Consider the following 12,885-nt stretch of genomic DNA (forward strand, 5'->3'; position numbering starts at 1 on the left):
TGGGGTAAAAAAAAAAAAAAAAAAAAAAAAGAAAGTCAGAAATTAGGATGAAGGCTAGTTTCTCATAAGCTGAGTTTTAGTGCTATTACAGAGAAAAATATACACATAATGTTTTATTTTAAAATATAAGAATATTCTGTTTTTAAATTCCTAAATTTTGAAAGGCTTAAAAAAGTTCTTAAATGAGATTTTATTGCTTGTATGGACGTGTATGAAGACCAATTTATTCTGATCCTGGCATCAAATCCCAGGGTTTTGATCCTGGATCCTGTATTTACTAGTTTTGTAACCTTTACCAAATTAAATTTTCTTTGCCTCTTTTTCCTTGTCTGTAAAATGAAGACAACAATAGCTTCTTTCTCATAAGCTGTTGTGAGAATTAAATTATTTAACATATGTAAAGCCCTTAGAATGAATAGTACTAAACGATGTAACATTACATCGTGGTGGTATTATTATTACTGTTATTATTATTAATCTTATTTATATCATAGCCTTTGGTTATCTACTCTTATTAATTAATTTTTTTGATATAAAAATCTACTTCTTGAATCTAGTTTCTGGTACCTGTCTGCCCCAATCTTATTTTTCCTTTGCTTCTACTTTCTTAACTATTTATATTTTATGTCTTCTTATGCTTAATGTAACCTATAAGCCAATTTCAACTTTTGGAGAGATAAGGTAGAATATACATACATACATATGTACATATATACATCTTTATTTCTGGAACTTAACACTGTTAATTCATGAGTTTTTTCTTTTCCACAGATATATCCCTAGCACCTAGAACAGTAATTTCCAGTCTTTAATAAATATTTATTAATAAATGAATGATTTCAGATTAGTCAGGCATTTTTGTATATGACTGTTATTTTCTTCCTAAATTTTCCATTCTTTAGACCAGAAAGATACCCATTTTATCAATGTTCTTCTTTAAGAATGGTGCTTATAACAATATAATTAATATATCTTATGTGAATTGACTATTAGAGAATAAGGGTATAATTATATCCTTTATTATATGTGTATTTATCTATCACTATACTTAAATTAGCATTTGGGGAGATAGTAATACTTTGGCTCATTTTTGACTTAATGCCACAAGTCAGATACGTTGCTACTAATCATCTTTGTATATCAATTCACATTCTTTAAAATAAAGTACTATAAAATACTAGTATATCTCTTTTAAGTATTTAAAAAATTTAAAAAGAATTTTTTGAGAGATGGGGAGAGTTTGTGCTCAGGAGAGAGAAAATGGGGGTGGCAGAGAGAGAGGGAGGCATAGAATCCAAAGCAGGCTCCTGGCTCTGGGCTGTCAGCACGGAGCCCCATGTGGGCTCGAACTCACAAACCTTGAAGAACACGACCTGAGGCTAAGTCAGACACTTACCCAACTGAGCCACCCAGGTGCCCCTCTTTTAAGCATTTTTTTCAGATGGATTCTATCATTTTAACATTAACTGTAAGTTTGCCAGTATCCGTTTTAGATTTCTTTATATTCTATACATGGAGATTAGGTCCTTTTTTCTTTCTTTTCTGTTACATCTTACTTGTCAGTCTAGTAATATCACAAAAGAAATGAATTTCATGTATTAAAATTTATCCCTAGTGAATTCTTCATTTTCTAGTGACTATCACTTTTAAGAGTCAAACTTTTTTTGGGGAGAGAGAAAGAGAGAGAGAGGAAGTTTGCAAGCACTAGCAAGGAGGGGCAGAGGGAAAGGAGGAGAGACCGTCTTAGTCGTGACCAGTACATAGCCCTGTACAGGGTGCGGGGGGCTGGTGGTAGTGCCGGTGGTGGGGCTTGGGGGGCGGTGCAGGGTGGGGCTACTGGATCTCATGACCTGAGCTGAAATCAAGAGTCAAATGTTTAACTTACTGAGCCATCCAGGCACCCAAGTGCCAAACTCTTTCTCTTTTTCATAGGAGTTTGTCCTCAATCCCACCGTAGCCCTCCACTATTTTGCTCTACTTGATTTGGAATTGCCTTTTTCTATTAAAAATTAGATTTTGCTAGTTTTAGTTCTTACAGCACTTTTATCTATAGCTTTCACATTTTTATCAAAATTAGTTTTAGAGTAGAAGACTTGAAATTTTTAGAGTAGCTTTGCTATCGTGCCAGTTGAAGTCTTTTGTTATTTTTAATTTATTGTTGTGAATAATCTCTCCTGTTATCATTAGTTATTGTTTCTTTTTGTTCATTTTCAGCTGGTTGGTGGAGAATTTGACTTGGAGATGAACTTCATCATCCAGGATGCAGAGAGTATAACATGCATGACAGAGCTTTTGGAGCACTGTGATGTCACATGTCAAGCAGAAATATGGAGCATGTTTACAGCCATTTTACGAAAAAGTGTTCGGAATTTACAGACTAGCACAGAAGTTGGGCTAATTGAACAAGTATTGCTGAAAATGAGTGCTGTAGATGACATGATAGCAGGTATGAGGTTATCTGACAGGAAAATAGATTTTAAATGTTTCTAACGATTCACGTACTTCTCTTTATATTCTACTGGTAATACAGATTTGTTGAAGCTAACTTGATTTAAAATAGATAAATAGAAATGTATAGAAAGTTTGCCTTGTATATTAAGGGAAAACTTGAAGAAAGGAAGTACTTTCTTCTGTATTAGACAAGCAATTATAATTTTGCTTTTCTAGGTTTTAGAAAATCTCAATAATGTGGAATACTATGAAATCCATCAGAAAAATAAACACTGCCTTTTTACATAGTACTGAGTCAAACCATTACGTAACTAAGTTTACAGCGTGTATTACAATTCTGTGTAATGAGCACTTCACCAGCTTTTTTGAGCTCCATGCTCTTCATTTTGACATATGTGGAATATGATAGGAGGCACTAATAGCCTTGGGATAAGCATGTTGAATTTTTAGGAAGTGTCCATTTACTGTTTTTTTTTTTTTTAAGAGAAAATTTGTATTAAAGTAAACATAAAATAAAAAGATGTATTATAGATTAGAGCATGGAATTTCAAGATAAAAATATTAAGTTTTGTGCTTGTTTTGCATTATTTCAAATAACTTTGAAATCTGTGATTATTCATTGCCAACCCTTACCTCCCTCCAAGTTCATTCTCCTTTGTTGTTAGATGCACTTCAGTAGAAATGTTTTGAAAGATGGTCCCAGAGCAACATTATTTTCTGAAAATAAGTTTTGAGTTTGAGATGTTGGTTTATTTAAGCCAAAAATGTTCAGCATAAGTTTCTTCTGATGTAAAATGGTTTTCATAGTTTTAAAAATGCTAATATGACTCCTCACAGTATCATGTCTTATCCTTAAAAGTAAGTCAGACACCAGAGAATCCTGTGTAATATTTTGATTTATGCACAGTTAAATTTAATATTAGTAGAACAAAACATTAAATAAGAAATGGAGTGAAGGATAAGTTAAACATGAATGCTTTTTAAATTTAAACAGTATTTTAAAAATTTTGTTTTTCTTAGAGTATATTAAAATCGTTTCTGATTGCTTTCAAGGTGTCATCTCTCTATTTAGAATGATTTAGCATTTTCTATATTGGTTAACTTGATGAAAAATGAAATTCAAATTTAGAACATCTGTTAAATGATGATATCTACCATCTTTAAACCATTCTGTAATTCTAGCATTCTTTAATATAAGGAATTTATTTGCATGAACTTATAAATACATCTGTGTAGAACATCCTACAACCTTTGAGTTCTCATATCTGGGTTTAATCCCTGAAGCTCTTTTTTTGTTTTTGTTTTTGTTTTTGTTTTGTTTTGTTTTGTGAAGTGCACTTTAGAAAATGAGCCACAATTACATACATAGTAGTTTGCTGATGAATAATTCATGAGCCTTGAGGTATAAAATGATACTTATCTTGATTTTTAATGCAGAAGTTCATATGTTCATATTTTCTATTATATAAAGCTCCTTAATTTTCTTATATTTGCTTCTCAGTGATAATAATGCTGGTAACACAAAGCTTTCACTTTTTGTTCTTCTAGTCATTGAATAAACATCAGAACATTTCCTATACCTTACCATTCCATAGAGAAATTAAAATTTAGATAACATAGTAAAGAAGCAGTAATAACCAACAAAAATACTACTAAGTTCTCACTCTGGATATTTAGAGCATGTTAAGTTCAAAGAGGCATTTTTCATTTACTAATGTGTAGGTATGATGAGAAGGTAGTTAAACATCTATACTGAATTGATAACAGAATTTCATAGTCGTACTACTTTTTCCATCTTTAAAAATTCTGTCCAGAAAAGATCTGCAATAAGAAAATTGAACTGCTTGGTTTTATGTATAATAAATAAGAAATTTTAATAATTATGTTTTTAAATAAAAATTTAATAGATCACTTTTTGTGACATCCATATGAGGTGAGATAAAGGTTGGGAGAAAGAAGTTCAGTGTTTTAGAAAAGTATTTGTAGGCAAATGTTTAAGAAATCTATGAATTTGCTGTTGCAACTAATTGCTTAAAAGCGTTTCATATTAATGTAGGATTTTAATAAGGTGCTTGATTTCTGTCGAGAATTGTGGCTTAGAAAGAGATCTTCTGACTAATACATAGTAACCGTAAACTTTTTTATTGAGTGATGAAACATTTTGTTGCATTAAAAGATCTCTCTCAAAAGTGGCATTATCAGTAGTCACAATTTTCTCATAAAGATTGCTTACTTATTGTGGCATTAAGTAAGATTAGCCAATTATCTATTGAGGAAAATAACCATCTTAAATTTCTATTTTGAAATAGTTTTAAAGTCTCAAATTCCAGGTATTGTATTATTGTATAATATATATTATTTATCAGTAACTATTTCAATTTATCCTAACTCACTTTTTAAATTAGTTGATGATAAATTATTTAGAATGTGTATGTGTATTGATTGTAATATCTGTATAGTATCTTTAGTCCTTGGGAAGTACTTTAGAAATTGGGTAAATGAAATATAAATATTTAGATGTTTAATTTCTTACAAAGAGCAATAGATAGAGGTACTACTCACAGTGTCTAGAGATGGGAAATAATTCAAGGCCAAGAGATTAAATGTATAATTTCCCTATTATCTGGTGAGCTGGTATGTCTCTCATATGCACATAAACACAAGAACAGAATGGATATCACTTGTAATGCATTGAAGTCATACTTTTAGAGACTGGTAGGTAACATGGATGGCCCTGGAGCTGTACAGCTTAGGTTTTAATCCTGACCCTACCACTTAGACTGTGTTCTTGGGCAATGTGATTAGATTATTTATGCCTCACTTTCCTCATTTTAGGAAGGGTCTAATAGTAGCACTTGCCTCATAGGCTTGTTAAGAGGACTTGTGCACCTAATAATTGTAAACCACTTGGAATAATGCCAGGCAATGAGTAAGTGCTCAAAATTGTTGTTAATGGGACAAGGATTATTTCCAGAATATGTTTTATTAAGAATAGATAATTCTAAAAGAAAATATGGTCAACTATCACTTTTTTTATTTGAAAATAGTCAATTTACATTGTTAAATCATTGTACCTTTCTATATTTTTGCCAACCTTTCCCTGCATACACCAGATGTGTGTATGTCGATATGTGTGTGTGTGTGTGTGTGTGTGTATTCTAGGAATTTATAAATCTATTTTATATATTTGCTAAGGAAACTTAATTGTAGTGGTGAATCTGATGGAAAAAAATCATAAAATTGAAACACAATGTGTTTATCTGGTAACTTAAAAATTCATAATTAGAATTGCTATTTATGAGGACAATTAGATAAACATACACGTAGAAATGACAGTTGATAACTTTTGCTCTTTCAAAAAAGTATATTACCTTGACAGATGGCAGCTCATGACTAGAGTTCAGAATAACTTTATTTTCCTTTAAAGATCTTCTAGTTGATATGTTGGGGGTTCTTGCCAGCTACAGCATCACTGTCAAGGAGTTGAAGCTTTTGTTCAGCATGCTTCGAGGAGAAAGTGGAATCTGGGTAAGTTGTGGTCAGAGGGAAAAGTATTCAATATCAGTGCGTTAGTACTTAATGTCCAACAGTTTGTCTCTAGAGCTATCAGCTGGAGTTTGTAATGGAGGTTGTTCCTCTTAAAGGGTTTAGTAAATGATTTGAAATTAATTTCTCTCTAGTTAGAAAACAGCCCAGTGTCTAACATGATAGAGTAGGTATTTTTGCTAAATTTGTACAGTGACATTTCTTTTCTTGTTTCCTCAGCCAAGACATGCAGTAAAATTGTTATCAGTTCTTAATCAGATGCCACAAAGACATGGTCCTGATACGTTTTTCAATTTCCCTGGTTGTAGCGCTGCGGTAAGTTTTAAATACATATGTTTATTTTTATTTATTTATTTTTACTTTTAAAAATATAATTATTGCCAAATTGGTTTCCATACAACACCCAGTGTTCCTCATCCAACAAGTGCCCTCCTCAATTGATGCCCATCACCCACTTTCCCCTCTCCTGCACCCCCATCAACCCTCATTTTTATTTATTTTTAATTCACCTCTGTTAAGGTATAATTTACATACAATAAAATTCACCTATTTCAAAGTACAGTTCGATGAGTGCTAAAGTTTCTTGATCCTCAGCACAGTCATGATTTTGAACAATTTCATCACTTCCTGCAATTCCCTTATGTTTGAACCCTGTCCCCTCTTCCCAACCCTGTCCCTTCCAACTTCAGATTTATTTTGTGTTTTTATGATTTTGCATCTTCTAGAATTTCATATAAATAAAATCATTCAGTATGTAATCTTTTCAGTCATCTGCTTTCACTTATTATAATGCTTTTGAGGTTGCCCATGTTGTAGCTTCCCAGTAGTTTCTTCTGTTCCTTTGTTTTCTGATTTGTGTCACATTTTATGGATATACCACAGTTTATCCAGTCACTAGTTTATGGGCGTTTGAGTTTTCAGTTTTTGGCTCTCATAAATAGAACTGCTGTGAACATTTGGACATAGATGTGTGGGCATGTTTTCTCATCTCTTAAGTAAACACATGAGTGAAATTGCTGGGTTTTATGCTAAGTGTGTGTTTCATTTCATGAGGTTGCTTTCAGGTGGATTATTTTCCATAGTGGAAAATTTTGCATTTTCATCAACTCTATGAGATCTGAGTTGATCTGCACCCTGGACGTTGTCCATCTTTTTAATTTGAGGCATTTAAATGGTTATGTCATGGTACCTCATTGTAGGTTTAATTTTGTATTGCCCTAATGTCTGATGATATTGAGTACTTTTTCATGTGTTTTTTGGCTGTTTTTATATCTTCTTTTGTTATGTTTTTGTTCAAATCTCTGGTTAAAAAATTGGTTGTTATATTAAGAGTTCTTTATGTACTTAAGTATAAGTTAATTTGTCAGATGTGTATTTGTCAAATATTTTTTTCCAATTGGTGGCTTTTCTTTTTATTTTCTTGCCCAGTATTTCTTAAAGTAAACAGATTTTAATTTTGATGAATTTCAATTAAACTTTTCTTTTATGGCATATGATTTTGTAATCCAAGAAATCAGTATACACCAAAGTCACAACATTTTTTTAAAATCCTTTCTACTGAGAGTTCTTTTGTTTTAGCTCTTACATTTAAGTTTAGGATCCTTTTTGTGTGTGAGATTTTAAAATATGATATGGGAGTTTCTCCTCTTTCTCTATCCCTCTTCCCACTTGTACTCTCTCTCTCTCAAAATAAATAAATAAACATTAAAAACATGATGTTAGGTAAGGTTGGAAGTTAAAATTTTGTTTGTTTTGTATATGATTATTGAATTTCTTCATAACCATTTGTTAAATAGATAGTCCTTTAACATTGAATTTTCTTGGCACCTTTCTTGAAAACTATCAGGCCATGTTTCTATAGATCTGTTTCTGAACTCTATGTTTAGTTCCTTTGTCCTCTGTTTCTGCTTTTATGCCAGAGTCAGATTTTTTTGTCTTTATTTTCATAGCTGTATTGTAAGCATTCCTTGAAATTAGTTTGTATAAATACTCCAACTTTGTTCTTCGTATTAAGATATTTTGGCTATTCTAGATAGCATTTAAATACATGTGAATAAACTTGTCACTTTATAGTGCTCACTGTGATTTAGATTGTGTTGTGTTAAATCTATAAAATATTTTGGAGAGAATAGAAGATATTTAGTCTTTCAGTTCACAAACACAGTATAACTCTTGCTTCAGTTTTCTTTGATTTTTCAGTGTTTTGTAGTTTTTAGCACACAAGTCTTAAACATCTTTTGTTAAATTTATCCACAAATATTTCATATTGATTTTTGCTCATATATAGAAATACAATTGATATTTTTTGTATAATTACCTTGTATCTTAAGACCTCGCTTCAACTCACTTTCTAGTCCTAGCAGTTTTTTAGTAGACGCCTTAGGATTATTTACAGATATTTTTATAAATAAAATCAGTATCATTATTTTTATTTTACAATCATATGCCTTTTTAGTTCATTTTGTTGTATTACTGCACTGGCTAGGACTCTAGTGCTGGGTTTAATAACAGTAATATCCTTGACTCATTCTAGCTTTAAGTATTTCACCAGTAAGTATGGTATTAGTAGTTAGGCTACTATCAGGTAGAAGAAATCCCTTTCTGTTCCTATGTACTGGAAGGTTTTTTTAGTCATCAGTATGGTGATATTAGTGTTGAATTTTGTTGAATGCTTTTTCTGATTTTATTGAAGTAATCATGTAGTTTTTCTTCTTAATCTTGTTAGTGTGGCAAAATATAATGATTGATATTTCAGTGTGTTAAGCCAAACTTTGTGTTCCTGGGATAAAAGCTACCTGGTTACTACTATGTTTTAACCTTTTCATACAATACTGGGTTTCATTTGCTAACGTGTTGCTGAGAAATTTTGCAATTACTTTTATGAGTGATTTGGGGGTATAATTTTCTTTTCCTTTAATATTTTTCTCTGCTTTTGGTGATAGGGTAATTTTTCATAAAATGAGTCAGGATCTATTCATTTCTTTCTTTTAAAGAAGCTTATGTGGAATTGATATTCCATAATCTTAAATATATGATAAAATTCACATTGTAGCCATCTAGGCCTGAAGTTTTGTTTGGGGATGGTTTTAAACCATGAACTTAATTTCTGTAATGGATATAGGTAGGTTTTCTATTTCCTTTTGAGTGAACTTTATAGTTTATGTCTTCCAAGTAATTTGTATAGTTAATCTAAGTTGTTGAATATATTGCCCTAAGCTTATCATCATATCCCTTTCTTACCTGTTTAACCTTTGAGGGATATTTTAGTGATGCCTACTCTTTCATTCGTGATACTGGAGGTTTGTTTTTCCTCATCAGTCCTAGCCGGAAGTTCATCCATTTTGTTGTTCTTTTCAAAGAACTGTTTCAATCTGCTTGATTTCATTGTTTTTATCTACATTGTAGGATTATAGAAATCTATATAACTTTTGACTAGAAGAACTGGTTTTATTTCTGGATCCTCTACTTCATTACTGTAGAGGACTGGTCCCTTAATGTTTCTTGGCTTACTTTCACATAAAACACTAGTACTTTATCATGGAATAGTGTTACTATAAGCCTGTAATGAAATAATATACCATTTAAGTACTATATAAGTTATAAAACATCATGTAAATATTTCTTGCTCCTTAGTTATTATTATAAGCATCCTTGTAGTCTTCCATTTCATCAGCCATTCCCATAATTTCATACTTTCTCTTAATATTTTGTTACTAACCTTATTTTTAAACTTACAATTTCCAATGTGACACAAAAATAGGAAAATTAAAAATTGTGATGCAAAAAGAGGAAAGTTAAAAATCTCATTTCAGATGAAAGCTAATAATTTTACATATCAGATTGTTAGGGTGGAACACATATCAAACGTACTTTGTGGTACATAGCAGAAAAAATACTGTGACTATCCCTAAGAGGGTACCAGTTTGCTTAGATGTAATAATTTTGTTTACATATTTAGATGTATTTTAATACATTTTATAAAATTGTTATTGATCTGACATCTAGTAGACCTCAGTTTAAGGGGTAAGAAAGAAGAGTAAGCTGTTTTGACAGAAATACAAGCAAGTTGCTGTCTTACTGACAGCTAAACAGTGTTAAAACTTTGTTTTAATAAATTGTCTGAATTGCCTCAGTAAGGTTGCAACTCATTCTGCTTTTAGGCACTTGACCATTTACCTGAAATCTGTGAATATTTTCTGTCAGTATGTAAACACACATACAGGTACACACACACAAAGGATTTTCCTGATATGTTGTTAGTTGTGTATGTGTGAATTGTTCATATTCAGGAGATTTTGATGGACTTAACTCTATCAATTATTCTTTTCTTGGTTTTCCCTGCATTATTCATTTGCATAAAGAGTAGCTTCAATTAAGACTATGTTCTTTGTAGAAGAGGAAGCAAAGAAGGAACTAGAACTTTTCCAACTGTTACTTCATTTGAGTCATACAAGCTATATATAGGATAAATGATATTATTGTTGTTAGATTAGTTGAGGAAACAGCCTCAACAGTGTAACATTGTTAAGGGCCATAAAGCAGAGTCATAGCCTGAATTAAAATTTTCCTGATTCTAAGACCAGTGTTTTTTGTTTTCTGTTTATTTTTTTTTAAACAACAGATTGGCTTCTTTCCAGGTATGTTACCTCTGCTCTTGAACTACTGAAAAATTCAGACACGAGCTGATTTTAAAGTCCTTACCATTACAATGTTTTTGATCATTTCCTTCTGGACGAGCATGATAATAACTAGAGGGTACATACTGTCTGGACCGCTGTTGATAGCAGCCTTTGGATCACTAAAATAATGACTGCTTACTTTCTCTCTAAAATAACCATATACACTAGGCCTTCCGAAGTACATTTTATACTGTGGAGGTGCCTTGCTATGAGCTATGCTGCCTTCATAGGAGCAATTTGGAATGAAATTGTGCAGAGTGATTCACATAAAGGTGAATGATGAATGTAAGATGACATTTTTTATGCTCTGTGACCTTTATGGATATACTTATTTAGATTTGTCTTTAATGATTATGATATTTCATGAATCCGCTTAATTTAGGAATAGTGAATTTTCCTATTCAGTCAAATGGTTTGCTGAAAGCATTCCATCTACACATCAGAATCGTTTCTTTTGCAAATTACAATAGACGGGAACATAGATCTTAGAGTGTTAGACTTGGGGACGGTGAGGGATGTAGATTTTGGCACAGTGAGGGACATCCAGTTGTGGGAACCAGGATGCTGTAGAAGAAATAGGAAGAATAAAGACCGCTTAATTCCAAAATCACAAAGATATCCCCAAAGACATCTCATTAACACCATGAGATTAGGAGGAAATATAAGGAATCTAGGAGATAAGTGTTAAAATCAGGCACCAGTACCTTGGAGGTAAATGTGTCTGGGTTGCACATCAGGCAGTACTATACAGTTAGCTTTTGTGCATTGATTAAGGGAGGGTGTATGCATTAGTTAAAAAGAGTAGAAAAAGGCTAGAGATGCAATGTGCACTGTACAGAAGGCTTTGGTTAGTTTAGTAGTATGGGCTAGAAATGGGAGATTTCAGATCCCCAAAACACTTATTCTAGATGGTATATACTAAATTTAATTAAGAGAATGTCTTTCAGTAAGGGTAACTGTCTTGTTGAAGAGATTGGCCATACTAGAGATCCTTATTTATCCATGGAATTATTGGAAGTCCACAATGAAACCGAGGAAATTGCTATTCTAGAGTATCTCAGGTGTGTCTTTGGTACGAGTGATAGTACCAGTTATTATTTCATTATTACTCAAGGTTAGAGTTTTCTTCCATGAGTTTTTTTTTTTTTTTTCCATTTTATTTTGGTTCACTAATGTATGCAGTTATATGTGATTTAGGGCTCTTTCAGTGCTGCCATGGAGATAATAACAGATGACAGATCACCTGTCTCTTTTCTGGTTGGAAGAATAGGTCTAGAAAACGTGAAGAGCAGGTTGGCTCAAATTCTTCCCTGTATCTCTTAATTTAATGCAGTCTTTGAGTTCTAATTTAGGGTCTGGTAGACTGAGTGATGAAACTGGTGATACAGAAGGTGCTAAGGCCATTGGCGGGGGAGAAGTCCATGATTTTCTGTATTTATACCTTCATTGTTTTTTGATCTGTAAAGGTTATATTTGACATTAGTTACTATCACATTTTATTTAACTGATACTTTTGTATCTTTTTTCATTGCCTTATAGGCAATCGCATTGCCTCCTATTGCAAAGTGGCCTTATCAGAATGGCTTCACCCTAAATACTTGGTTTCGTATGGATCCATTAAATAACATTAATGTTGACAAGGATAAACCTTATCTTTATTGGTAAGTAATACATTTAATTTTAGTACTTCTGTCTTAAGTATTTCAGTTTTATAAATATGTTAAGAGTATCAAGGCAACACATTAAGTAGAAAGTGTATGTGTGTGTGTGTGTGTATGTTTATATTTGTATATGTTAAAACTATAAAGATACAATTAAATCAGCTTATTATGTTTTTTTTGCTGTTGGTTCTAGGCAACCTGCTTCACTGTTTTTTTCTTTTTTTCCCAGTTACAGTTTAAAAGTTAAGGGTTAGAAACCTTCTCTGTCCAGTCCATCCCCATCAACAGATTAGTTGTAGGGTGGTGAGTAGGCATACTAAACCCTGATCAGGGGAAGAAAAAAAAAAAAAAACAACAGACTACTTCCGGATTTCATTTACTTTGCCTTTTTACTTCCTTTGTTCAACGAGCATAGTTAAGATATGCTTTAAAATATTAATAATAGCTATGATGTAAGAAAATACAGTCAAATAATAAAATTAATTATTTAATAGGTAACTAACAGAATGGGTTGATGAACCCAATAGCAGGTTGAGCTGTAAGGACTG

At 32.1% G+C, this 12,885-nt stretch overlaps 1 protein-coding gene across 1 annotated transcript in view; it reads left to right on the plus strand.

The window, feature by feature from the left end:
• The window catches only part of NBEA (neurobeachin), a 685,485-nt gene that overhangs the window by 60,557 nt on the left and 612,043 nt on the right, over positions 1 to 12,885 (plus strand). Inside the window, exons 2-5 of the mRNA XM_077752635.1 lie at positions 2,215 to 2,446; positions 5,879 to 5,979; positions 6,217 to 6,312; positions 12,216 to 12,337. Coding sequence (XP_077608761.1) covers positions 2,215 to 2,446; positions 5,879 to 5,979; positions 6,217 to 6,312; positions 12,216 to 12,337 — 551 coding nt within the window. The remainder of the gene's footprint in view (positions 1 to 2,214; positions 2,447 to 5,878; positions 5,980 to 6,216; positions 6,313 to 12,215; positions 12,338 to 12,885) is intronic.

This window comes from Crocuta crocuta, unplaced genomic scaffold (genome assembly GCF_008692635.1).
Source record: "Crocuta crocuta isolate KB4526 unplaced genomic scaffold, BGI_CrCroc_1.0 scaffold190, whole genome shotgun sequence".
In the NCBI taxonomy this organism is placed as follows: Eukaryota; Metazoa; Chordata; class Mammalia; order Carnivora; family Hyaenidae; genus Crocuta; species Crocuta crocuta.